We start from the raw sequence: 26,816 nt of genomic DNA, 5'->3' as shown, positions 1-26,816 counted from the left end.
TATGTTTAACAAATTAGAGTTCAAATTTATGGTAGCAATTATATTTTGTTACTGTGTGGGGTCCTAGTACGGCTGTTCAATGTGCCACACCATTGCTAGCTAGATTTTCTAACTACAAATGCCACTTGGCAATTGACTTATAACTTCACACGTCAATGGAAACTATTAACTCTGTTGTGTTCCACCTAAATGTGGCAAACTCAGCTTTATAATTATTACAGTATGAATAACCTTATGCTTAATATGAATTATGGATTCATGTTTGAAAAAAAAGTTCAAACCAACCAACTAGTAATTAATTATATTGGTGACTAATATCATCCCACAATATCTCATAGTTATGTGCTATTTTGTTAGAGAATTGGTTGGCCATGGCTAATAAGCTTGAATTGCTTCTTTATTTTCTTTGCTTATGATTGTAAGTAATCTTTGACCAAGAAAATTAACGAGAGGCAATTAAGAAGGAAGCAGCTAGGAACGTAGCTTTAGGGAATTGGGAAAATAAGTACGTACCTTGAGGCATTGGACATGGTGCGTGAGGGACCACATTCTCAAACATGATCATTTGATTTGTCAACACTTAATTCAAAATTTCAATGATTAGTTGGTGAATAACATCTCAAAAAGTCTACAAACAACAAAGACTGAAGCTATTAATTTTTCAGCTGAACGGAGCAACTGAATATAAAATGAGATATATATCATTTTCTTTCACTCATGTACAGTTTTTACAAAAATAAGGTATCTCTGGTTGTCCAAGCCTATTCACATAAAAAACCCGTGAGCATATCTTTTCTAGCTTGAGATTATACAAAGGGGTCATGTAGAGCCTGAAGTAATTACAAGAAATACATACATGGAAAAGTCTAGGCCAGCAATTTTATTAAATTCTGGCCAACATATAACCAGCAAAAGAAAAATGAGTAATCCCACATCATTGGATGAAATCTCACACCATTAAAAACATTGATGACTATTTGATGGCTACAAATCACAAAAATTGCTGACCCCTAGCACTTCTCGTACGGTATCAAAACTCTATGTTCAAAAGTCTAGAATTTAAGGCTATACATTAGCTCTGATACCATGTTATGAAACCACTCATCCCAAAAGGTTAAGCTAATAGGAGGAGACAACATTAATAGTTATATCTCTAATATTCTAAAAAAAAAACCAATAAATAAATAATATTTTTTCGAATCTCAACTAATTTTATAATAATTTAATATAATAGGATCAAATTTAATTATTTAGTAGAGACAAATAAATATTATCATTATATAGTAATAAAAAGTTTTTTAAATTGTAACCGGGGCACTTAACCCCCCACAAGTTTCTAGGTAAATGTAAATCCCTCCCTAAATTATCTGTGTGTATATAAACTGCAACTGCTATGTGTGTGATAGTATACCATGTTATTTGTGAGGACTGGGGATCAGCAACCTTAAAAACTGCCACATCTGTTGATGAGTAAGCTTTTCACCAAACTCACATTATTAATGTACATCTTTATCTATATCTATACATATATATACCATGTTCTCAAATCCAATTTTTGTGTTTTACAATGGTAATTTCACAATGGTAATTTAAAAAAAAAAAAAAAGAAACTAATTTTTTCTTTCCGATGCTGAACTTTTACTTTTTTAACTCACATACTATATCTTTTTTATTTAAAAAAGATTAAACATACAAATTATGAAGCACCACTAGTAGTATATATAAGCTGCAAGTGCATAAGAATATAATTGCTTTAAATGCTAGTGCATGGGAGTGTTGTGTTTTTGGTATGAGGGGCTTTCCTTCTTCAAATGTTTTAGGCTTTAATGGCCATTTAAGTATTTAGCAGATGTTACTAACTTACTATCATCTGCTGAAAATTTAAGTTCCAAAACCTCAGCAACTCTAGCTGAATCTTCTCTTCCAGGATAGTTTCTTGAGAGCTCTTTTGATTGCAGGAGTTGTTTTCTTATGGATATTTCTTCCCTCAGAGGGTTAACTGATCTGGTAAGATATAAAGCTCCTGTGCTGTAAATCATTATTCTTAAAACATAAATAAGTATGCATTATTTTATACTGTATTTGGAAATCAAGGCAAATATCTAATGAAGAATTGAAATGTGAATATACACTCTATGTCATTCTGGTTTTGAATATTGATATTGGTTGATAAAATGTGTTATGAAGACCCTGAAATGTTTCTGTATGTAGTGACTATAATGAACATAATTTCTTCTGAATTTGCAGGAAATAATGGAAGATCCTACCTATCTTCATCAGTGGCATTTGAGCTCTATTGATGAGCCTACTTTACTTCCGATTGCTGCTGCTTTTGGAGAGACTTTACAGCAACATTCATTCTCTCATCCCAGTTTCAACCCCAAAACTTCCATGGAAACTTCACTTTCTAACATTGACAGACCTACAAAACATCTCAAGAACAATAGCTGGTGTCCAACTAAAACTCCATCCGAGGCACAATTTGCTTCTTGCTCAACTCTTCTTTCATTTGTGGATCCCAATTATATAAACCAGTTGGAAGTGGTGAAGTCTAAGGATGAGATGGTTTGTCCTAAAATGAATGACACAACTCCTAAAGACATGAACTTTCAAGGAACATTAGGAAATCAATATGTGTTCGAGGCTAGTCAGGCGACTAAGCATGTAGGGCCACGTTCTAGACTTTCTCAACCTCAAGACCACATAATAGCCGAAAGGAAGCGTCGAGAGAAGCTCAGCCAGCGGTTCATTGCTCTATCTGCCCTTGTTCCTGGACTACAGAAGGTATACAACATTTGGTTAAAGTGATATTTGGCTTGTTATGATTCTTAGTTGACTGTTTGTTGTTTCTGTCTTTCATAACTGTGAACATATATTGGAGCATTTGTTTAGTAGTTTAAGATCTGGTGTTTAGAATTTAGAGTAAAAGGGCAACTTCAAAAAAGTTGGCTGATATTGGCCAAAAAGTAGTTGGTTTCCTAGTTGAACTCTATTTAACGCTTAGCAGGAAGCTCATAAATATGTGGAATTGAATATATATTTTGTGGTGGTTGTGTTCTTTTGTCCATGCTGTTGCTCTAACACATAAATGCATCCATTGATCTCTTTTTGAACATGCTACTAACAGACAGACAAAGCTTCTGTTCTTGGAGATGCTATCAAATACTTAAAGCAATTGCAAGAGAAGGTGAAGGCTCTTGAGGAAGAACAGAACAAGAGAAAAGCTGTGGAATCTGTAGTATTTGTGAAAAAATCTCAATTATCCAATGATGCAGAAGACGCTTCTTTAGAATATGAGGGTATCTTCCATGAGGCATTACCTGAAATTGAAGCAAGATTCTGTGATAAAAATGTTCTCATAAGAATCCACTGCGAGAAGAACAGAGGAGTTGTAGAAAAATCAATCAATCAAATTGAGAAACTCCATCTAAAAGTTACCAATAGCAGTGCCATGACGTTTGGGAGCTGGGCCTTAGATATAACTATTATTGCTCAGGTAACTTGAGTACCAATTCTATGGAATGAAAGCTACATGCAAATAACAGCCTAACAACTAAATCAAAAAATGGAACTATGTTGTCACTTTTTAGAATAGATACATCAACAATAATTTGTTATAGTTGATCATGGTATATCTGGATAATGTTAGTGCCAAGGAAAAAAAGAATAGCTCGACTTCTAATTTTCCATGCATGCATAATCATATTTTTTTTGTAGCAAACATAATTTTTCTTTCAATGAGGAAAAATGTTTTTTAATTTGCAGATGGAAAAGGGATTTTGCATGACAGTGAAGGAGCTTGTGAGAAACCTGCGCTCAGCTTTTGCATCTATCATTTGAAGAAGTTCCATTTGTCTAAATCAAGCAGAATCCGTCACCACTCAAAAGTATAAGAATAAATAATAGGATTTACTGTCTAGTGTCAACTATATATACACATAGCAGTTTATGTTACTTCATTTATGTTCATGTTTGCAACTTGCAAAGCCTGTAATGTCTGCCACCTTAACCAAACCATTATTTACCTCAAGCATGCTACATTGCCACCAGTGGTTCATTTTGCATGAGGGGCTTTTCTGTCAACATATACTTTTTGCATGATCAACAAGTTGATCATGTTACTTCCACGGTTCCACCCCATCATGTTTCTACAGTGGCTTGTACAGCTTGCTAGGCATTTTTTGGCATCAGGTTGAAAAGTTCAACCCCATCTGTTTCTACTTTCTAGCACAGTTCTTCTTCTACTTGAAGTAAATCTTTAGAAAAAGGATCATTGGTTCTTTTTTGGGTGGTCTCGACAAACAGGCCTTTTGTTGCATTCTTGTAGGTTTATTTCTGTTAAATAAAAAAATGTTTCGTACCAAAAATGTTTGGTTCAAGTCAATGAATAACTGTATCTTCAATTATTTGTATGAATGTTTAACTTGCATGTTTTCGTGCACGGCATTAGCATATATCAGCATGCAAAAGAAAAATGCTTCAAAATAGTGAATGTTGTCCTGATAAATGGAGACCATAAATGTTAAATGAGAAGGGTTTTAATATTATTATATGTTTTCTTAATGTTAGCCAAGTGAATCCTTGTACACATTCTTTATAATCTTAGTCCCCACAGAAGATTATACTAAAGATCTTGTTATGATTTCGCCCTCTGCCAGCCCCTCAATGTATTAGAATTTTTCATGAATGTCACTTAATATTTTCCATATAATTATATTATTGAAGGATCATGATTTTTGAAACAAATATGTTGGGAGGATAAGTGAAAGATTAAAGAAAACAGTGGTATATGGAAATAGTACAAAAGGCCAGTTTTGTATATTGTCTTTCAGATCATTATGCTTCCATTGATGCCAAATCCTTTAAGATCAACATTTAAGGAATGGATGACACCAAAAATTTGGAATACTATATTCTTAAGAATTTACTATGAACAAGGGGGAAATAGTACATAGGGTCATTATAGAAGAAGACAAAAACAGATTTTCCTCATATCACTTATTTTCTGATGAAATCTATCCCCTTCTGGATGCTTTCTGCTAACTCTTGCTTTGCTTTCTCCAATCCAATCCTGTTAAGTATTTAACATCAGAACTTTACTTTGTGTTACATTACTGCTACCAATTCCAACAAAGATATTAGCTAAATACTAAGAGTTTAGTAATCTCCTATCATACCTTTCATACTCATTCAGGGGACCAAGTTGAAATACCTCTTCTGCTCCACCGCGACCAAGACGTACCTTGGTTGCAAAGAAGGGAAGTTCCGTCACCTGTTTAAAACATAATGTTAAAATGAGAAGTAAAAAAGTATAGCATTATACTGTGCAATGAAATAAGTTCTTGAACATGGCACCTGGGACTGCACAAAAGAACATTCCACCACTCCGGCTTCTCCCTTCAAGCCACGGAGGCATGCGTCAGCAAACTTGGCAGCTGCATATGCCTACTCAATCGAGAGTGGATTTTCAAGTTAGTCTTGCCACTTGGAGTAGACTCAGTTGGTACTAATTAACAATGCTTGTAAACATAGAAATACACATAATAAATATAAGCTGCTAACCATTGATAGTGTTGCAGAACCAGCTCCAGCTTTTGCCTGTAACATGAATAATCGTGATTATATTATGGTGGATCAATCACAAACCAGATACATACAAGGGATAGGATACAATATTTGAGATTTTGTAAATTTCAACTGTCATGGATATGAAAATAATGTTAGTTAACTATCGTTACTTGTAGTATCGGATTATATTTTCCTTTAGTAAAAAATTATTATCGTAGAATAGAACTGGGAGTAACCGATAGTTGTTGTAGCATTATACTCGCCATGAATAATATATCATAGGTGATATGTGGCATTAAGCAGAAATAAATTCGAAGGAAGGATGAAAGGGAGTCAAACTTCATTTTTTGCTTCCTGTCCCTTCTACTTCAGTTACATCTTTAAGCAATTGACTTGTATGGCATTTACCTCAACAACTTCTGTTCCACCATTTTGGATGCGATTTGTCAGGTATTCAACTTCTTCTGCAGTGAAGCTACTAGGAGGCTTAACCTACAAACAAAATACACAGTTTTGAAAGAAAAAGATAAGCATGGGTTCTAGATTTTAAAAAGCGGGGAACAGAAGGCTTAAGGGAGGACTCTGCACCTGCGACAAAAGAGGCAGTATTGTAACTCCTGCATGACCTCCCACCACTGGAACATCAACCTCTCTTGGATCCACTCCAAGTACCTCTGCCTGCATGGATAAACAGATTGACTTACATTAGTCTTTACTTAGTTAATTTCAAGCAATAAAGTATACTGTTTCAAAAATATTTATCATCACAAATTTGACATAACATTTAACCTACAGAAAGTGTGTTCAAGACTCTCTACTTATAATTCCAGGAAGAACAGGAAAGTAATGCTTACCACAAAAGTATTTGCCCTCACAACATCCAGGGTTGTAACACCTAGCAGCCGCTTTGGATCATAGGTACCAGCTTTTTTGAAAACCTCAGCAGAAATTGCAACAGTGGAGTTCACTGGATTGCTAATCAAGTTGACAATTGCATTGGGACAGAACTTGGCAATTCCTTCACAAAGGGTCTTCACAATTCCAGCATTTATCTTAAACAAATCATCCCTTGTCATCCCGGGTTTCCTTGGGACACCAGCAGGTATAATTACCAGGTCCATCCCAGTGAGTGCGCCCTCAAGTTGCGGCTGCCCCAGAAAGCCGCGAACCTAACAATCCCAAAAAAGTGGGAATAATTTGAACATAACAACACATAGCAGCTATAGATTACTAAGTTCCAGCACCAATTTGGCTATAAAATCAATTCATATAAGCTTCACCTAAATAACATCCCCATTTAACACAAAGACAACAATTTTGTGATAAGCTGCTATTCGATTATCAAGAATTCTGCAACAATCCATGAAGAAAACAGTAAAAGGAGATTACCACAGCACCAGTGTCCATATGACTAACATCAGCAGTGACACCAGGGGTGTTAACAACATCATAGAGATGAAGAACTGAGACCAAGGGATTAATCTTCATCAGCAAAGATAGGGATTGGCCAATTCCACCAGCAGCCCCCAAGATTGCCACCTTGAATCCCGGTGCCCCTCCTTTTGCCCTGCACTCAGCCCTCTCAACAAGAACATCACCACCATCCTGTCATCACATGATCAAGCACTAATCTTTGGCAATAATAGAAGCTCGAGTTTATGCAAGGAACACAAATTTTAGAAAATTTCCAGGTTATGTAGTATTGATTCATTAAATACTGATCATTGAGGCTTCTTATAGCTATGTAATGTTATATCAACTATGAAGTACCCTTTGCAACAAACCTTGAAATTGGGTGGCTGAAGATGAGAGGTGATTCTTGCAATACGATGATTAGCCGCTGCACGTGCTTCCATGTTCTATGAAAGTATTTGAGAAACAAGAGTTAGAAGCAGTTAGCACTGTCTGTTATATATGGGGGTAAATGAATAATATAGATGAATGGATAAAATATATAAATGAGAAATAATGGGAACCAAGAAGTTGACACATACGTCCAATGTTTTTTCTTCAAATATTAAAATGAGAAGCAAAAGAAGAGTTTTGTGTGGAACCCAATTGTTGTGAAGGCTTATCCTTGTTTTTGATAATGTTGAGCTAAAGTGAATGTGGATCTCAGGATTTTAGTGAAGAAGAGAAGAGCCAAATTGCGTTGTGGTGAACTTTTTGAAGTGTGTGATGCAATCATTTCACAATTTAATATTTCTCTTGTGCTTTTTTATTTCTAGTTGTATTTTCGGACTCTTTTTTTTTTACACGGAGAGAATTGGTGTGTGAGGAAAAGTTTTGTATATAGACAATATAAATAGAGAGAAATAATTGTTATTGATGATATTGTCTGAGTCTTAAGTCTTTATTTATACATGAGTGAAGCTTTAAATTTTCAAACTTCATTAATGCTCAATTTAACTTGGGAGCTTCACTCTTTCATAGGAAAAATCAACTGGCCATGTATTGAAAGGTCATCCACATCATCATGTTTATCACAACACTCTCCCTTGAATGACCATTTAAGATTATGCCTCATTAAAACCTTACTAAAGAAAACCCAATGAGAAAAACTTTAGTGAAGGAAAAAGAGTACAATATCCTTTGTGATGGGGACTGCCTCATTAAAAACCTTGTCAAGAAAAACCAAATGGAAAAAAACCTGACCAAGGAAAAAAGAGTACAGTCTCCCCCTCTTGTCGACATCATTTAATATCTCGAAATCGACGCATCCCAATCTGATGTACCAATTTTTCAAAGGAGAATTTTGGGAGTGACTTTGTAAATAAATCTGCCAGATTGTCACTTGAGCGGATCTGTTGGATATCAATTGTCCCTTGATTTTGAAGATCATGAGTGAAGAAAAATTTGGGAGAAATATGCTTTGTTCTATCACCTTTGATGTATCCGCCTTTAAGTTGAGCAATACATGATGTATTATCTTCAAACAGGACAGTTGGAGCTATCTTATGATCAATCAGTCCACATGATGACAAAATATATTGGATCAAATTCTTGAACCAAAAACACTCGCGACTAGCTTCATGTATCGCTAGTATTTCGGCATGATTAAAGGATGTTGCAGCAATCGTCTGTTTCGTGGACCTCCATGATATAGCAGTTCCACCATATGTGAACAGGTATCCTGTTTGAGATCTCCCTTTATGTGGATCAGATAAGTATCCAGCATCTGCATAGCCAACTAATTGTGACTTGGATCCATATGGATAAAACAATCCCATATCAACTGTCCCATGAAGATATCGAAAGATTTGCTTGATTTCACTCCAATGTCTTCTGGTTGGGGAGGAACTATACCTTGCTAGTAAATTCACAGCAAATGATATATCGGGTCGTGTATTATTAGCAAGATATATTAGCGCTCCAATGACACTAAGATATGGTACTTCAGGACCAAGGATATCTTCATTCTCTTCTTTAGGACGGAATTGATCCTTCTCCACATCCAAAGATCTTACGATCATTGGGGTACTCAAGGGATGTGACTTATCCATATAAAATCTTTTCAAGATCTTCTCTGTGTATGTTGTTTGATGAATAAAGACCCTATTTTTTATATGCTCGATCTGCAGGCTGAGACAAAATTTAGTCCTTTCAAGATCTTTCATCTCAAACTCTTCTTTTAGAGTTTTTATAATTGTTGGAATCTCTTCAGGAGTCCCAATGATATTTAAATCATCAACGTACACAGCAATTATAATGAATCCAGATGCGGATTTCTTTATGAAAACACATGGACAGATATCATCATTCTTGAATCCATTTTTTGCCAGATACTCAGTAAGAAGATTATACCACATTCGTTCAGATTGCTTTAGACCGTATAAAGATCTTTGCAATTTAACTGAGTATAACACTTGCGAATATTCACTGGATGGTTTAGATATCTTTAGTCCTTCAGGGACTTTCATATAGATATCTCGATCTAATGAGCCGTACAAATAGGCTGTTACCACATCCATTAAATGTATATGCAGTTTATGATATGCAGATAAATTGACCAAATAACACAATGTTATCGCATCCACTACAGGGGAATACGTTTTTTCATAATCTATATCGGACCTTTGTGAAAAATCTTGTGCCACAAGTCGGGCTTTGTAGCGCACAACTTCATTTTTCTCATTTCGTTTTCTCACAAATACCCACCAGTATCCACCAGGTTTTACATCTTCTGGTGTATGGACTACAGGTCCAAAGACTTCACGTTTTGCAAGTGAGTCTAATTCAGCCTTCATGGCTGCTTCCCATTTTGGCCAATCATTTTTTTGTCGACATTCTTCGACTGATCTTGGCTCAAGATCCTTAATTTCATGCATGATATTTAATGCCACATTATATGCAAATATTTCATTGATAATTGTCTTATTTCGGTCCCATTTCTCTCCTGTAAAGACATAATTTATCGAGATCTCATCATTTTCACAATTTTCAAGTATCTGAATCTCTTCTGGCGTTAACATTATATCAGAATTTTAGACAACTGCAAGTGTCTCTACTATATTTTTTTCAACAGGAATAGTATTTACCTTATTTTGTTTTCGAGGATTTTTATTTTTGGGACCGACAGGCCTGCCACGCTTCTGGCGTGAATTTGCTTCAGTGGCTACTTGTCCTACTGGGACATCAATTCGAATGGGGACATTTTTCACTGGTATATAAGATTTGGTTATCCTCTTTGTATCGGAAAATGCATAAGGCAATTCATTTGTTATTCTTTGCAAATATATAATCTTTTGAACTTCTAGTTCACATTGTCCTGATCGAGGATTTAAATGCATCAAAGATGATGCTTTCCAATTAAGTTCTTTTTCAGAAAAATTATTCTCTCCCCCTAATGTTGGAAATTTTGATTCATCAAAATGACAATCCGCAAACCGGGCTTTAAATACATCTCTAGTTTGTATCTCAAGATACCTCACTATAGAGGGAGAATCATATCCAACATATATCCCCAATTTTCTTTGGAGTCCCATTTTGGTGCGAATAGGTGGTGCAATGGGAACATATATCGCACACCCAAATATTCTTAAATGGGAAACATTTGGCTGCTGGCCAAATGCTAATTGCATAGGAGAGAACTGATAGTAACTCGTTGGCCTCAAACGAATAAGTGCTGCGACATGTAAAATAGCATGTCCCCAAACTGAGGTTGGGAGATTTGTTCTCATAAGTAAGGGTCTAGCAATTAATTGGAGGCGTTTAATAAGCAATTCTGCTAACCCATTTTGTGTGTGAACATAAGCTACTGGATGTTCAACACTTATTCCATTAGCCATACAATAAGCATCAAAGGCTTGGAAAGTAAATTCACCAGCATTATCAAGACGAATTGCTTTGATTGGATTTTCTGGAAATTGTGCTTTTAATCGAATAATTTGATCCAATAATCTTGCAAACGCCAGGTTGCGAGAAGATAATAAGCACACATGTGACTATCTCGAAGATGCGTCTATCAGGACCATAAAATATCTAAAAGATCCACATGGTGGATAAATAAGTCCACATATATCACCTTGAATCCTTTCTAGGAATTCAGGGGACTCAAATCCAATCTTTACTAGTGATGGCCTTAAAATTAACTTCCCCTGAGAACATGCAGCACAACAAAATTCACTAGATTTAAGAATCTTCTGGTTCTTTAGTGAATGTCCATGGGAGTTTTCAATAATTCTCCGCATCATGGTTGTTCCCGGATGACCCAATCGGTCGTGCCAAGTTATGAATTCATTTGGGCTAGTAAACTTCTGGTTTACAATGGCATGTGATTCAATTGCACTAATCTTAGTATAATACAATCTAGATGAAAGTGAGGGTAACTTTTCTAATATAACCTTTTTATTTAAATCATGAGTTGTGATACATAAATACTCATGATTTTCCTCATTCATTTTTCCAATATGATATTCATTTCGGCGAATATCTTTGAAACTCAACAAGTTCCTCAAAGATTTGGTAGATAATAGTGCATTATTTATTATAAATTTTGTTCCTCCAGGAAACAAAATTATAACTCTTATGGAGCCTTCTATCACATTGCCTGAGCCAATAATGGTATTAACATATTCTTCTTTTAGCACAAGATGGACAAAATATACATTACTTTTAAGAATAGTGTGCGAACTTGCACTATCCACAAGGAAAATATCTTCAGAATATGTCCTTGCCATTTTTCTTCAAAGACAAATAATAATAATAATAAAATGAGTAGAAGTACATACACAGTAAAATTGTTCACATGAATACTTAACAAACACACACATATCAAATAGCCAATATTTCCTTCAGGATCCTCAAAGAAATTAGATAGATCATAATGAGTGGTGGAATTTTCATTATTTGAAACAAAAATTTGTTTCCTTTCCTTTGTCATCCCTTTTCAAGGATGCTTGATAAAGATCAACTAGGTGCCTTGGGGTACGACAAGTACGTGACCAATGGCCATTTCCACCACAACGGACGCATTTATCCTCAATTGATTTATTTTGCCCATTGTTTCTTTCTTTATCCCACTTCTGGTGAGATCCTTTCTTGTGAACATAATTTCTCTTCCTTCCATAAATTTTCTTGTTATCAAAATCTTGCCATTTACCTCTTCTGGGGTTATAATTTGCCGCATTTGCTTCAGGAAATGGGGCGGCGCCAGCTGGGCGCGATTCTTGATTTCTTAAGAGCAACTCATTGTTGCGTTCAGCAACAAGAAAGCAAGAGATTAGCTCAAAAAAATTTAAATCCTTTTTCTCGATACTGCTGCTGCAAGAGCACATTCGAGGCATGGAAGGTCGAGAAAATTTTCTCTAACATATCAGGCTTGAGGAAGTATCATCATCTTTTAATGATTGTGCCTTTCTTCAAGGTCTTTCCACAGATCTGCAGAATCTTTTAATGTGGGATATTCATTTTTCAATCATTCGTCAAGATAACGACGAAGGAAAATCATAGCTTTGGCTTTATCCTTCTGCGATGTATTACTTTCAGTTTTAATGGTATCTTCAAGATCCATTAAATCAAGATGGATTTTAACATCTAGCATCCATGATAAATAATTATTTCCATATATATCAAAAGCATTATATTCAAGATGAAAGACTTTCGACATAATAAAAATTTGTTACCTGAAGTCTTCCTAAAATTTCGTTAAAGCTTCGTGTTGATAACGTGTTGTAAAATAACTAAACAAATAAATAAGAAAGAGATAACAAATATAAAATGTAAAATATAATTAGATAACTCTAGTAGTAATATTCACCACAATTACTATCTCAATATAAAAGAGATGATTCATATATATATATATATTACTAATATATGTAGTAATGTATGAAAGAAAAAAAGAGGAAAAATTTTGTATATAGACAATATAAATAGAGAGAGAATTGTTATTGATGATATTGTCTGAGACTTAAGCCTCTATTTATACATGAGTGAAGCTTTAAAAAAATCCAACCCAAACACCCAAGATGTTATCCAAGTCCCAACCAAAATGAAGCAAATCACGCTCTTCTTCCTCAGTGCTACCAAATTGAAAGACAATCTCCATGGATGCCTGACTCTCCCTTCCTCCTACCTAAATCGGCGACAGCTTCATGCCCAATCTCCTCCTGGATGGAATCAGCTCTTTGAAAATGGGTTTTTGTCTTTCTTTTTTGATATTTCCTTTCGTTCTTATTTTGGCAGGGTAAACATGAACACAAAGCCCAATCCCTATTCTTTCCTAGCCTATGATTCTTAGCTTGTTATTAAGCCAGCCCAACTTTGTTCAACAAAAAACGCGGCCCAACTTGTCATAATTGTGTAAATTTAATCACTTTCATAATACAAAATTTATGTAAAAATATTATATATATACCAAAATCAACAATAAAATTAAATTATTATATATTTGTGTATAAATATATATATTGTTAAATTTATTTTTAATGTATATATTATATTCTAATATGTATTTATTTTTGTATCTCTCACAAATCAGACGGTTCAATTTCTATTTCTCTAACACTTTATCAGTTCACATTTCAAAAAAATACCATTATTATTCCAATATGAAAAACAAAAAATGATTTATTTGTGGTGTGGATATGAAAGACTTGTTTAGTAGGCAATCTCATAAGTCCAACACATAGATAATTGAATTTATTTGTACATATTCTTTTGAGTTTGGGACACCCACCTACATTTCTTAATACCAACAGTCTAACACATCCATGAATCATGATGTGGGTAATTTTATAAACAAGAAAGGGAAAGTGTGACGTATTCTCCACTATACTTATAATCCTAGTTGACTTATACACGAATTTTGCATATTTAAGTACCTGTCCATGTCCATAATCTAACTATAACTACAGTTACTAGGATTAAATATGACCAGCTAGCCTTGTTACAGAATCTACAATTACGGATTATTATTATAATGTAGACATAATTACAATAAAAATAAAAGATTTTGAGGGCATCTTAAATTAAATTAACTTAGAATAGAATAAAATGTCATAATCAATTATCTCCTTAGCTAAATTTCAATAGTAATAAAAAGACGGTTGGTTTTCATTTTTCGACATCATTTTTCGTATAATAAAATATAATATTTATTGAAATTTGTAATATATAAAAAATTATTATTTTAAATTGATCGACATTACACATTTTAAATATTCTCTGTCCACGTTTTTCTTGGCAGAGTATTTCAAATGTGTAATGTCAATTTAAAATAATAACTTTTCTATATATAACACATTTTGTTAAAATTATATTTTTTAATTTAAATAATTAAAAAAAAAAATCCTTTTTGTAGTGTACGGCACAGCGCGAAGTTGACGGAAATTGAAGATATTGAAGTTACGTCTTAAGTGGATGGCTGCTACGAGAACATGTTGCATATGGTTTGTAATTAATTTCATAAAGGAAAAGTATAGATAATCAACAAAATTTTTGAACAATGTGTAAATAATGTGAATTAATAGGGTTAAAAGAATAAATTTAATTAGTAACATTAAATTAGAATATAGTGTATTTTCATTTGATTGGTGGTTGTTCATGTTGTTCAAAATTTTCATTGTTCTCCTAGCACTCCCCTTTCATAAAATATGATGGCAAATTCACATTCACATAGGTAGGTGTCAACTCGTGCATTGCGAGGACTCGTATAATTTTTATTTTCCCCTCGTTAAACACGAGCTCGTATTTAAAAGAAATGAAATGATATCCACAGTAATATATAATTCCATTTTAAAGAACTCATTATTTATTATCATAATATAACATGGAAGGAATGCAGAAGCCAACAAGTTAGCATAGTATTAAATTCACAAGAATGTTATTTAACCTCAAAGTTGGGATTCATTTTAAGTAATTATAAATTTTAATATTTATCCTTCTAACTTCTTTACATATTAGGATATATATTTAAATTTTTATATAAAATAATAATAAAAATCAAAGAATTGATACATTTTTTAAGAGGAAGGCTAATATTTAAGAAGGAGAACATATAACTTTTACAATATCAACACCTGTAGATAGTTCTTCTACTTTAATGAATAACGAAGAAAGTGAGATATAACCTTTCAAAAGTTCAAAAAGTTACATCTGATGACTTTAATCTTAACTTTTTAGAACGAGATCTTGAAAAACGGCTTTAAATTTGGCAATATCACCCGAACTAGAGAGATGAGATTAAATGAGTTTATCTTAAATGGGATCCAAATCAAAAACATGTTGATAATTATTTTCTATCTGCCCCAAAATTTTGCTTCAAGTTCCGCCACTGTAAGGACAGTTATAGAATCGATAATCAATCTCACATTTTACTGTATGGTTTGTACTATGCCTATTGGAACAATTCAATTGTCTTACACATTATTTTGTTATTCCATCATAAGCAAATAAATATTAGAAGGACAAACGTAATAGGAGGGGTAGTTATATACGTAAATGAATAATCCATTTTCTTGACTCTCAAGGAAAAATTTGATATCCAAATTAAGAGAAAAGCAAACAAATAACTGAAAATAATGAATTATACTTACTAGTTAAGTATTGAAAACTACAACCAACTGCCCCCTATAAAAGCAACACATTCATAACAAGACTTTGAACAAATCAACAATGGAATATCAGTATATTGTGGGAGTGGGAGGGATCTTGGTTAGCACTTTGGTGTTTTTGTTTTCGGTCTACAGTTTTTCAGAGAAGAGGAAGATCACAGGTTCAAGTTCATCAATATATGTTAAGTTTAAAGGAGGGTCTGCAGCAGAGGCATCACAAGATGGAGGAGCATACACTCAAGAGGCTGAAGAAAGCAGAGATGTTATCATTGTCGGCGCCGGAGTTGCCGGTGCAGCTCTTGCTTACACGCTTGGAAAGGTATGTAGCTTTTTCTTTATACCCAAGTTTGTATGAGAGACAAAGAAGATGTTTTAGAGAAGCCTATTAGAATGATGAGTGATTTCATTTTGAGGTAATCATAGGATGGAAGGCAAGTGCATGTGATTGAAAGAGACTTGAATGAACCTGACAGAATTGTTGGTGAATTGCTTCAGCCTGGGGGATATCTCAAGTTACTTGAATTGGGTCTTCAGGGTAAGCAAGGAAATCTAAGATTGATCAAAATCATATCTTGAAACTCTAAATAAATGGATTCTTGAATTCTTGCAGATTGTGTAGACCAGATTGATGCTCAGAAAGTGTTTGGCTATGCTCTTTACAAGGATGGAAAGAACACCAGGCTGTCTTATCCCTTGGAAAATTTTGACAGTGATGTTTCTGGTAGAAGCTTTCACAACGGCCGCTTCATTCAGAGAATGCGAGAAAAGGCTTCTTCTCTTCCAAAGTACACACCCTTCATCATCCTTTCATTTTGATATATGAACTCAACTGTCTCTAAAATTCAATCCCAATTTTGTGCAGTGTAAAATTGGAGCAAGGAACTGTCACATCTCTACTTGAAGAAAATGGAACCATCAAAGGTGTGCACTACAAAACCAAGAGTGGACAAGAGTTCATAGCAAAGGCTCCCCTGACCATAGTATGTGATGGATGCTTTTCCAATTTGAGGCGTTCTCTTTGCAATCCCCAGGTAAAGGAAAGATACTGGATTCATTTTCAACTCCATTAGAGTAATTATTCAGCATTGTTGATTAAGAGATGCGATTGTTTCTGCAGGTTGAAGTACCTTCTCATTTTGTAGGCCTTGTCTTAGAGAATTGTAACCTGCCATATGCAAATCATGGACATGTTATCTTGGGTGATCCTTCACCAATTCTGTTTTATCCAATCAGCAGCACCGAGATTCGATGTTTGGTTGATGTGCCTGGCCAAAAATTACCTTCTGTTGGTAATGGTGATATGGCTCATTATTTGAAAACTGTGGTAGCTCCTCAGGTACCAATATGAGAGTACCTTGTATGATGTAACCTTTTGTGTCTAAATAATTTAGGAAAGTTTGATGTTTCAGGTTCCTGGAGAGTTGTATAATTCTTTTATAGCAGCAGTTGATAAGGGTAACATAAGAACAATGCCAAATAGAAGCATGCCTGCTTGGCCTTACCCCACTCCCGGCGCGCTTCTGATGGGAGATGCCTTCAACATGCGCCACCCTTTAACCGGAGGAGGAATGACCGTGGCCTTGTCTGACATTGTTGTGCTAAGGGATCTGCTTAAGCCTCTGCATGATCTCCATGATGCTTCTTCTCTTTGCAACTATCTTGAATCTTTCTACACCTTGCGCAAGGTAAGTAAGTAATCATTAGTTTGAGATCAATGTATTGAGCATTCTTACATGTCTTAGTGCAAATCATGATTGTAATTGCAGCCAGTGGCATCTACAATAAACACTTTAGCTGGTGCATTATACAAGGTGTTTTGTGCATCACCTGATCCTGCTAGGAAAGAAATGCGCCAGGCATGTTTTGATTATCTGAGCCTTGGAGGTGTTTTCTCAAATGGACCAATAGCTCTACTATCCGGCCTAAATCCGCGGCCGCTCAGCCTCGTTGCTCATTTCTTTGCTGTTGCTATATATGGTGTCGGCCGCCTGCTCATACCATTTCCTTCTCCCAATCGGATTTGGATCGGAGCTAGACTGATTTCAGTAAGCATTTTTTCTTAGAATTTATTGTTTTTTACTCATCAGTTGTCGTTCCATTACTAAACTAAATCATAGTCAAAATCAATAAATTCTCTTTTTCTTACAGGGTGCATCAGGCATCATTTTCCCCATTATCAAGGCCGAAGGAGTGAGACAAATGTTCTTCCCTGCAACTGTGCCGGCATATTACAGAACCCCTCCTATTCATTCCCATCATTGAATACACACATATCTTGAAATAGATAGAAATCAGTTCCCACATTCTTTAGGCATGTGGTAGTCCAATACTGCTAAAAAGAATAATATTGTACTACATAATATTAAACGTTTTTGGAATTCCAAAAGGCCAAACCAAAACCAAGTTTACAAGCATCAGACTTGTAAAATTGATAGTAAGTCCACGGCTTTTGGCTGCTAGTATGGTATTCAGAATTAAATGGACGTCATTAGTGTCACAATTGAAGCGCTCATAAATCATAATGGCCACAAAATAGGATGTAGATAGTATTCATTCATTGCGAATCATATAAGCTAGGATATTGGTTATTCAATATTCATGCAATATTTAGAATTGTTATTCACAAGTACAACCATACTACATATATATTAAAATCAACTATTAATATAAATTTAACTGATTTTTTTATATTTAATCAAAATACTAATAAAGTCTAAGTATTTAGTCAAAAATTTAGTAGAGAGAATTTTGCTGTTTTAAAAATAATAATAAAAAACTGTCACCTAAAAATGAATTATAATAAAAAAAATATCTTAACACCTTGATTAAAGTCATTTTATTAATTTATTATGACATTTATTTTGGAGGAAGACGTTGTAGGAGTAGGAGTGGTTGGAAGTTGGAACTGATATGTCAAAAATACCCCTACTTTTAAAATGACGCAAAAGACCTCAAAGTGACCCAATCAACCCTAACCTTTGTTCACAATACCAAAGCTGTTCAGTTCAGTGTTCACCTCCACTTCCCAGTTCCCACCATCTTCTCTCTTTGTCTCTTTTCACTCACAGGATGACACGCCAATCGATCTTCGAGTGACTCTCATCACTCTCTTCTCCACTTCTTCAGGTAACCAAGCTACTCCCTTTTTTGTCCCCTTGTCGTTTTCACGAACCCGAGCTTCATATCTTGATTTTCTTTCACCTCGTTCTAATGTTCCTATTTAGACTTCTAACCCTTTTTTTTGAACTTGGTTGAAGACAAAATTGAATTTTTTTTTCAATCCTTCCTTCTTTCCTGACAATTGGCTTCAGCTGTTTCATGTTGTAAACTTGTGTGATACTCGTCTTAACACCTTTTATTGATTATATTTTGTTTATAAGCTGCTGCAACAAAGCATTTTCTACTCAGATAAACTTCAAAATTGTTTCTATTCTTGGGTTCAGGACACATAATAGTAATTTTAGTAACAGACTAACATTGCTTTATATTAACATCCTTGCCATGCATATTCATTGTTGAATTCAATTATAACATTACGTATTGATTAGCTGTGCTATTTCTATTTTTTGTTGGATTACTACAGTTTGTTTAGCGAAGAAGCACTTTTACACATATAGCAGAGAAAATGGTGTTGTTATTAGCTTATTGCAGGTTTGAGGGGTTGATCTTTACCTTATAGGAGTTTAGACCCAAAACCTTGACATCATGGAACTAATGGAAGACCACACTTTTGTTGTTGGTCAAGAATTCCCTGATGTGAAGGCATTCCGGAATGCAATTAAAGAAGCTGCTATTGCACAGCATTTTGAGCTTCGTATTATCAAAAGTGACCTGATTCGCTACTTTGCTAAGTGTGCCTCAGATGGCTGTCCATGGCGAATCCGTGCTGTCAAGCTACCTAATTCCCCAACATTTACTATACGAAGTCTCGAAGGAACCCATACATGTGGGAGAAATGCTCACAATGGCCACCACCAGGCTTCTGTTGATTGGATTGTGGGTTTTATAGAAGAAAGGTTGCGAGAAAACATTAATTATAAGCCGAAAGATATCTTACACGATATCCAGAAACAATATGGGATAACTATACCATATAAGCAAGCTTGGCGTGCTAAGGAGCGGGGACTTGCGGCAATCTATGGTTCTTCTGAAGAAGGGTATTGCCTGCTCCCTTCATATTGTGAACAGATAAAGAAAACAAACCCTGGAAGTGTTGCAGAGGTGTTTACCACTGGTCCAGATAACCGCTTTCAGAGGCTTTTTGTTTCCTTTCATGCATCAATCCATGGTTTCCTTAATGGTTGTTTGCCTATTGTTGGATTTGGTGGAATCCAGCTGAAGAGTAAATACCTTAGCACATTGCTTTCGGCGACTTCTTTTGATGCTGATGGAGGTTTGTTTCCACTAGCATTTGGTGTTGTCGATGTTGAAAATGATGACAGCTGGACATGGTTCCTGTCTGAGTTGCATAAGGCACTTGAGTTAAATAATGGAAGCATACCAAAGATTATATTTTTGTCAGATGGGCAAAAAGGTATTGTGGATGCAGTGAGAAGGAAGTTTCCAAACTCGTCTCATGCATTCTGCTTGCGTCACTTAAGCGAAAGCATTGGCAAGGTGTTCAAGAATTCTAGGCTTGTCCACCTTCTGTTGCAGTCTGCATATGCCACCACAACTGCTTCGTTCAAAGAAAAAATGGCCGACATAGAGGAGATCTCTCCCGAAGCTGCTAAATGGTTACAGCAATTTCATCCCTCCCAATGGGCCCTTGTGTATTCTGAAGGGACTCGATATGGCCATCTATCCTCTAATATTGAGGAGTTCAACAGATGGATTCTTGAAACCAGAGAGTTACCAATCATCCAGGTGATTGAGAGGATTCATAGCAAGCTTAAGAGTGAGTTTGATGAGAGGCGATCGATAAGCACTTCATGGTGTTCTGTACTTGCCCCATCAGCTGAGAGGCGAATCTCTGAAGCTGTTAGTCAGGCACCTACATATCAAGTCCTTAGATCAGATGAAGTAGAGTTTGAAGTTCTTTCCACTGATCGATCAGACATTGTAAATATTGGTAGCCATAGCTGTTCCTGCCGTGATTGGCAGCTATATGGGATCCCATGCTCCCATGCAGTTGCTGCCCTTGTCTCATGTCGAAAGGATGTCTATTCATTTACCATGAAGTGCTTCACTGTTACAAGTTACAGAGAAACATATTCCAAGGAAATACAACCTCTTCCAGGAAAGCTTGAATGGAGAAAAACAGAAGAGTCTGCCATGGAAGATGATATCATCGTTGTAAGACCACCAAAATTCAGGAGACCACCAGGCCGCCCTGAAAAGAAACGAATGTGTGTGGAGGTCCTTAACCGTGAGAAGCATACAGTGCATTGTAGTCGGTGTAATCAAACCGGACATTACAAGACAACTTGCAAAGCAGACATGATCAAGATGATCAATAGCATATAACAGTTTTAGTTGTCTAATTTTTACTGTGCAGTTCATCAAAGAGCTAGCATATTAGCTTCTAGGGAGCCTTATGTTTAGGACCTGCTTAATATTCAGGTCATGTAAGATAGACGTATCACCGATCAACTGGTGTAACAGAAACGACGTTTTTTTTTTCTTTGGAGCATTGGCAGGTTTGTAATCAAAATCTAGAGAGGCTTGGTTGTAGAAAGAGTAAGAAAAACAGAGTAGAATAAAATGAAGAAGAAATTTGCTCGCTTTTATACATTTTCCTTGTCTTTTATTTTTCACTTCGAATTTTTTTGGATTTCTAAGGTATTTTGGCCGTGGATTATCCACTTAGGGGCAACGTTTGCCCAGCCATTTTGGGCTTAGGTTATAGCTTGATTTTGACATTTATTTTATACAAACATGACCCTTTTACATTATCTACTTAAACATGTGCTGCCTCAGGCTCCAGGACCATAAGGTGATGATGAAACGGCAAATAGGCCACAAGATAAGATGTCTCTAATTGATAACAACTGTCTTAACATCATAATCTAAAATTCCAAGGAAACCAATGGTATTTATTGGTAAAAAGAAACAGCCTCTCCAGTCCAATAGAGCTAGATCAGCATTATTCTAAATTCATTTGTATAGCTCCTTGAATCTTCTACATGCCTCCAAAACATTTTCCCTGTGACCAAAAGCACTAACCCTGACAAAACCTTCGCCACCAGGTCCAAAACCACTTCCAGGAGTTGTAACAACATGAGTCTTCTCAAGAATCTCGGCGAATACATCCCATGAGTTTCTGCCGGGAAAATGAACCCACACATACGGGGCATCTTTCCCCCCATATACTTTGAATCCAAGCGAATCGAATGTTTCAACTATTATGTTAGTGTTCTCTTTGTAGAATCCAATAACGTCTTGCATAGCCTGCATTCAAACGCAGCAAGTCACTTATGTAGCTTTTTCTAAATGATTAAGAAAGCATGTAATCGTGCATGAGTGACGACAAACTCTCGGATGATAAATTCTTGGACCCTTTTTCTAGGGTGTGGAAGGAGAAAGGGCAGAGCAAGAGAGGATACCTTCCATGGTGTATTGAATGGATTAGTTAAACAACTAATAAACTAAATAACTGACCTTAAGGCCATCTGGTGAAAGGCAAGCCAGACCACCAGCCTGGGAAATATTTGATGCACCATTGAAGCAAGTACATACAATACGATTGAAGTCCTTGGCAACAGGAAATCCATCAGAAAACAACAACTGCTTCGGAATCACAGTCCAACCCAGTCGAACTCCAGTGAACCCGGCATACTTGCTAAATGATGAAACCTCAAGGGCAACCTGCAATTTGCCATAACCACTCAGTCATATACACAGATATCCAACAGAAATCAACGGTATTCGTCAAATGTAAAAAGCAGTTTCATAGTTGAATTGCAAACTTTTGGCAACTTTTAACAAAATGTTATACTAATGTTGAACAACTTTCCTGATATAACTTTGTTCAGACAAAATATTCATTAGATCCAAGCTACAACTTCTCATGAGTCATGCAAGAAACAAGAGACTTTCAAGGAAGGGAACACCTATTACAATAACCAAATGCAAAAGGCATGGAACTTGTTTCCAAATAATTGACATTATCTGCATTTTATTATAAGCCATGCACTCTTAAGTATCATAATTGCAGTTATGAATGAAGATAAGGACAGATTTTTAAACATCAAATCATAATACAGACTGACCTCTTTGGCTCCGGGAATTTCAAAGATCGAGCGTGGGTTGTCACCAGAGATGTACATTGCATATGCTGAATCATAGATTATTATAGACCCATTGTCCTTAGCAAACTTAACAAGTTGGGTCAATTGCTCTCTTGTTGCCGCAGCACCAGTAGGGTTGTTTGGCGAGCAGAAAAAGATGATATCTGGTCGAGAAATAGAAGACAAATCAGGGAAAAAACCATTTTCTGGGTTACATCGCATGTATTCGATGTTTGCAAACTTCTCAACATCCTTCTGGTAGTAGCCAGTCTGGCCCATAATTACACTCGAGTCTACATAGGCCTGCATATTAATTAAAAGTGGCATTATTTACAGAGAATTAGCTACAAAGGTCAGTCACTTGAACAGGAAAACCCAGGTTGATTTTTTCCAGTTCCAGCAAAAATATTAAAAAACTATATATTTTACAAATCTTTATTAGTATTTCTAGATAGATAATCTTAAGTGCCATAATTGCAACAATCAAGATAAATGTCAACAGTTTTGGTATATTGAAGCATAAATGTATAGAGAAAACCATATTGAAAAGAATAAGATATACATACCGGGTATGATGGGTCTTGCACAGCCATTTTAATTTTTGACCCAAAGACAATCTGCCACAGAATTAAAGTACAAGAAATAAATTAGTTAGATTAAGGAAGAGCTCATTGATTGCTTTGCAGAAAACTTCAGATGCTAATTAGCATGCCACCCCTAACCCCTGTGGCCCTGTGCCATTCTCTGAAGGAAGAATTTTCAAACCCAATCAGAGTAAGTGGTCAAGGCAAAAGACATGGCATAAAATGCGATTTTAAGTTGGAGAGATTATGTTTTGGATTTGGGGGGAAGGAAATAAAACAAACCTGAAGGCGAGATATATCACACTTTGCTCCATCCGACACAAATATATCATCATCTTCAATGCCAAGATCACGGTAAAATGTTGAAGCAATTGCACTTCTTAATGGCTGCATAGATTAGAGATGGCCTCAGTTCCCAAGCATCATAAATTTTGATGTGGAAAATAGTTAGCAACAAAGAAAAAACATACTAGAATTAAAAAATGAAGTAAAAAACATATTAGATTTAAAAAATGAAGTAACTATATTTTTCAATTGTGAGACTGTTTGCGCTGTCTAACTGAACTCCCCAAGGCTAGATATTAACATTAATTGAAAAGATGGGTCTCCCCACAAAAGACAATACTCATGTTATCTAGAAGTTTTTGAAGATAACATTTTAAACTTTAGATAAGTAAAACAGAACAAAAAAGAAATAAAAATGTCACATGATCTGCTAATCTTGTTACTCTGAATTAAAGCTTATGTTGCATAGTTCATTCTGAATTAAAAGAAGGCTAAATATCCATTTTCAAAACCTGAGTGAAGAACTTGGAAAAGTTTACCCACTTAAATTTATTACAAGTCATGAATTTGTTTTACACTAAAATTTCAGTTGAGAAAAGGCATATACTATGCAACAGACAAACATACTGAGGATGTGGTTGGAGGCTCCTAAAGACAAAGATATCAAAATATCTTCCCTGAAATTCTACAAGGATAAAAAAAGGGCACCTCTTATTTTCCAGTTAGCATTGCCATGAATTATTTTTACAATTGAAACTAGGACAAAAGAGTAAAGTAAGTTATGGAAGGATACAAGAATGAAAAATGGGCAAAGCAAAAAAAGCTCTAGAAGATGTCAATGCAACATACCTTTTCACCTTGTTCAGCTCCATAACCACTATATCCTTCTACGGTTGATAATGCATGTGATCTCTGATAAATGGAAAACGAGATATGCTAATAAGTTTTCATGAGAGGGAGCAAAACATATGTTAGTTCTCAAAGTCTACACTTGAAAAATATAGAAGCTTCATTCACATTGAAGTTTTACCTTCGACATTGCAGAAGTTATGGCATCAGGAATGGGTTCAGTAGTATCACCAATTCCAAGGCTTATTACTTTGGCATCAGGGTACTTAAGCAAGTGTGCATTCCTTCTTCTAGCAATCTTTTTTTTTCAAAAAAAAAAAATTAAAAAAAATATGCACAGCAAAGAAAACAGGAGAAGTGAAAAGTGAGGGAAAAAGTAGTTGCATGTCATATGAAAAAGCAATGTCAAAGGTTGAAAGAAAGAGAAGGATATTCACTTTCACATTTATTACATAGTGTATATGAATAATGATTGAGTAAAATGACACAAATTCCGCAACTTATTCCTTTTTGCCTCTCTAGTGATAGATAAACAAATCTCAGTAATGAAGTGCTTTGTTAAGGAGTGAGACCATGTCAGATATTACACCTCATTTCCGATTTGGATACTTAAAAATAATTAATCAAAATATTTTCCTTTAAAACCATTTGACGTGTTAATCAAAGGCATCCCTTGTTAACATTACATGCATGGCTCTGAAAGAATATTAATTCTGTTCAAGTAGAAATAAATTGACTTATCCATAGTCAAACTAAAAAGGGAAAACTGGTCACAGAAAATAAATAAATAGAGTACTTAAAACTTTCCTAAGTTTATCATTGACATGTTCTTTATCCTGAAAGAATTTGCAATCTTTCATCTCGAAATATAGGGAACATCAAGCTCAATGCCTCAATACATTTCCAATTTTCCAGTCCCCTTCAACATATGAAAATCATTTATGTAAATAATCTTTTCTGTGCAAAGCTTCCCATGGGAAGAAATCATGCATAGTGAATTTCCATTTGAACTCAAGTACATACGAACTAATGAATTACCACTGCTTGAAGGTTAGCAGAAAGATGAAGTAGCAGCAAATACCTCCGGAAAGAGATACCCGGCTTGAAGTTTAGCAATATTTCCATTGCGAGAGACCTTCGTCTTGTAGGCTTCAAAGAAGAAACAAAAAATGTTATCTTGAATACTATATAAACGGAGAAACGTGCATGCTCTTTTTCAAGAACCACCATGACATTACCAATAACCCTTCCAGAACACAATCCACTAGTAATCTAGTACAAGCCAACCCATCCAAATTCAGCAACAATCAAATAATTTAGGCTCTTCTTTTTGGATCCAACATACGGTCTAAATTTCATTTAAATATCAATAGTCCACACATAAGTCTAAAATTACGAGCTAAAAAAAAACTTGTAAAGGTTTATGTGTCCGATCCTTTAACAGTAACAGCACAAGACTACCATTCCAAGGCAGTTAAAAATCTCGGAAATTGCTACCCAAGAAGCTTGTGTGATGAACTTTTCACCCAAGAAATTGCAAAAGGGGACCATAGCTAATGCATAGTGGGACAATAAGAAGAACAACCATAATATTCACATCATCCCAAAAAAAAAGGGAGCTTTGTTTGCAGGGTACCGGTATCAGCTTCTTGTGGTGCCGCAATGCATTTGCAAACGCCCAAGCTCTTCACGGGCAACGTCACCTGACTCCTGCATTCCAGAACAAAAATCAAAACTTTGGAGGGCAAAAAGAGCAAAGATGCAATTTTGATTAAATCTTTTGAGAAAAACGATTTCTGGGTAAGAAGAGGGAAATGAAATGGGGTGCACTGAAGTGGAGGGAAATTACCTGGGATTGAAGGTGGAGGGAGCAAGGAAAGTTGAGGAAGAAGAAGAGAGCGGAGTGGAGAGGCTTTGTGTGATGGACATTTTAGGAGCTTGAGGTGAGAAAGGAGCAGAGATTACTACTGAAGTGAATATGCGTTGATCCAAAACTACAAAACAAAGGTGCGGCACTAAGCCTCTAACACTATGTAGTATTAGTGGTTGTAATGGTAAACGGGTAAACCCTATTATTTTCCTCTCTCAAATCTCAATAATAATACAGTAAACATGGTTTAACTTTAATTAATAAAAGGAAAATTATATCTGAATAAGGTTGGAGTCATGTAATATTTGCTGATTCGGTGTTTTACGAGATTAGCAGCACGACCATGGAGCATGCAAAGCACGTGATGTGGGAATTT

At 35.4% G+C, this 26,816-nt stretch overlaps 5 protein-coding genes across 9 annotated transcripts; 3 read left to right on the top strand and 2 right to left on the bottom strand.

Moving 5' to 3' along the window:
- LOC107626269 (transcription factor bHLH25-like) lies at nucleotides 1,371-4,879 on the top strand. Of its 2 annotated transcripts, none has more exons than XM_016329107.2 (5): nucleotides 1,371-1,470; nucleotides 1,928-2,007; nucleotides 2,248-2,784; nucleotides 3,128-3,496; nucleotides 3,766-4,879. In XM_016329107.2, the coding sequence occupies exons 2-5, from the start codon at nucleotides 1,972-1,974 to the stop codon at nucleotides 3,838-3,840; spliced, it is 1,017 nt and encodes a 338-aa protein (XP_016184593.1). In that variant the 5' UTR covers nucleotides 1,371-1,470; nucleotides 1,928-1,971; the 3' UTR covers nucleotides 3,841-4,879. The 2 variants fall into 2 exon arrangements, with proteins under 2 accessions (XP_016184593.1, XP_020972223.1); XM_021116564.1 differs by having other exon boundaries at nucleotides 1,373-1,470; nucleotides 1,959-2,007.
- On the bottom strand, nucleotides 4,764-7,710 carry LOC107626268 (malate dehydrogenase 2, peroxisomal). The gene is made up of 10 exons (XM_016329106.2): nucleotides 7,563-7,710; nucleotides 7,353-7,427; nucleotides 6,958-7,173; nucleotides 6,423-6,737; nucleotides 6,157-6,246; nucleotides 5,977-6,060; nucleotides 5,563-5,598; nucleotides 5,356-5,445; nucleotides 5,178-5,272; nucleotides 4,764-5,071 (listed from the first exon to the last, which is right to left on the bottom strand). Exons 2-10 carry the CDS (start codon nucleotides 7,422-7,424, stop codon nucleotides 4,999-5,001), a joined length of 1,071 nt encoding a protein of 356 aa, XP_016184592.1. The 5' UTR covers nucleotides 7,425-7,427; nucleotides 7,563-7,710; the 3' UTR covers nucleotides 4,764-4,998.
- On the top strand, nucleotides 15,465-18,224 carry LOC107626262 (squalene monooxygenase). Its single transcript, XM_016329101.2, has 8 exons — nucleotides 15,465-15,942; nucleotides 16,047-16,158; nucleotides 16,234-16,408; nucleotides 16,486-16,654; nucleotides 16,741-16,959; nucleotides 17,033-17,308; nucleotides 17,390-17,668; nucleotides 17,772-18,224. Exons 1-8 carry the CDS (start codon nucleotides 15,685-15,687, stop codon nucleotides 17,883-17,885), a joined length of 1,602 nt encoding a protein of 533 aa, XP_016184587.1. The 5' UTR covers nucleotides 15,465-15,684; the 3' UTR covers nucleotides 17,886-18,224.
- LOC107626261 lies at nucleotides 18,406-21,354 on the top strand. The gene is made up of 2 exons (XM_016329100.2): nucleotides 18,406-18,749; nucleotides 19,207-21,354. The coding sequence occupies exon 2, from the start codon at nucleotides 19,329-19,331 to the stop codon at nucleotides 21,087-21,089; it is 1,761 nt and encodes a 586-aa protein (XP_016184586.1). The 5' UTR covers nucleotides 18,406-18,749; nucleotides 19,207-19,328; the 3' UTR covers nucleotides 21,090-21,354.
- On the bottom strand, nucleotides 21,560-26,633 carry LOC107626263 (LL-diaminopimelate aminotransferase, chloroplastic). 4 transcript variants are annotated; one of them, XM_021116563.1, is made up of 10 exons: nucleotides 26,420-26,633; nucleotides 26,174-26,280; nucleotides 25,652-25,719; nucleotides 24,752-24,868; nucleotides 24,571-24,633; nucleotides 23,719-23,823; nucleotides 23,419-23,469; nucleotides 22,835-23,155; nucleotides 22,224-22,430; nucleotides 21,560-22,013 (listed from the first exon to the last, which is right to left on the bottom strand). In XM_021116563.1, exons 1-10 carry the CDS (start codon nucleotides 26,497-26,499, stop codon nucleotides 21,720-21,722), a joined length of 1,413 nt encoding a protein of 470 aa, XP_020972222.1. In that variant the 5' UTR covers nucleotides 26,500-26,633; the 3' UTR covers nucleotides 21,560-21,719. The 4 variants fall into 4 exon arrangements, with proteins under 4 accessions (XP_020972222.1, XP_016184589.1, XP_020972221.1 ...); XM_016329103.2 differs by having other exon boundaries at nucleotides 26,207-26,280; XM_021116562.1 differs by having other exon boundaries at nucleotides 26,174-26,283; nucleotides 26,420-26,619.

The sequence above is a fragment of the Arachis ipaensis genome, chromosome B02 (genome assembly GCF_000816755.2).
Source record: "Arachis ipaensis cultivar K30076 chromosome B02, Araip1.1, whole genome shotgun sequence".
NCBI lineage: Eukaryota > Viridiplantae > Streptophyta > Magnoliopsida > Fabales > Fabaceae > Arachis > Arachis ipaensis.
This window is presented reverse-complemented; position numbering and strand designations above follow the sequence as displayed.

Bases quoted from the DNA above. Each gene is read 5' to 3' on its own strand.
- LOC107626262 (XM_016329101.2), top strand. From the start codon at position 15,685: ATGGAATATCAGTATATTGTGGGAGTGGGAGGGATCTTGGTTAGCACT. The intron at 16,960-17,032 runs GTACCAATATGA...TTGATGTTTCAG, and splicing joins AAACTGTGGTAGCTCCTCAG to GTTCCTGGAGAGTTGTATAA. The intron at 17,669-17,771 runs GTAAGCATTTTT...TTTTTCTTACAG, and splicing joins TCGGAGCTAGACTGATTTCA to GGTGCATCAGGCATCATTTT.
- LOC107626261 (XM_016329100.2), top strand. From the start codon at position 19,329: ATGGAACTAATGGAAGACCACACTTTTGTTGTTGGTCAAGAATTCCCT.
- LOC107626269 (XM_021116564.1), top strand. From the start codon at position 1,394: ATGTGTGTGATAGTATACCATGTTATTTGTGAGGACTGGGGATCAGCA. The intron at 1,471-1,958 runs GTAAGCTTTTCA...TTTTGATTGCAG, and splicing joins ACTGCCACATCTGTTGATGA to GAGTTGTTTTCTTATGGATA. The intron at 2,008-2,247 runs GTAAGATATAAA...CTGAATTTGCAG, and splicing joins TCAGAGGGTTAACTGATCTG to GAAATAATGGAAGATCCTAC.
- LOC107626263 (XM_021116562.1), bottom strand. From the start codon at position 26,499: ATGTCCATCACACAAAGCCTCTCCACTCCGCTCTCTTCTTCTTCCTCA. The intron at 26,284-26,419 runs GTAATTTCCCTC...TGTTCTGGAATG, and splicing joins CCCTCCACCTTCAATCCCAG to CAGGAGTCAGGTGACGTTGC. The intron at 22,431-22,834 runs GTCAGTCTGTAT...GGCAAATTGCAG, and splicing joins AAATTCCCGGAGCCAAAGAG to GTTGCCCTTGAGGTTTCATC.
- LOC107626268 (XM_016329106.2), bottom strand. From the start codon at position 7,424: ATGGAAGCACGTGCAGCGGCTAATCATCGTATTGCAAGAATCACCTCT. The intron at 5,273-5,355 runs GTGCCATGTTCA...TGTTTTAAACAG, and splicing joins GTTCTTTTGTGCAGTCCCAG to GTGACGGAACTTCCCTTCTT. The intron at 5,072-5,177 runs GTATGATAGGAG...AATACTTAACAG, and splicing joins CCCCTGAATGAGTATGAAAG to GATTGGATTGGAGAAAGCAA.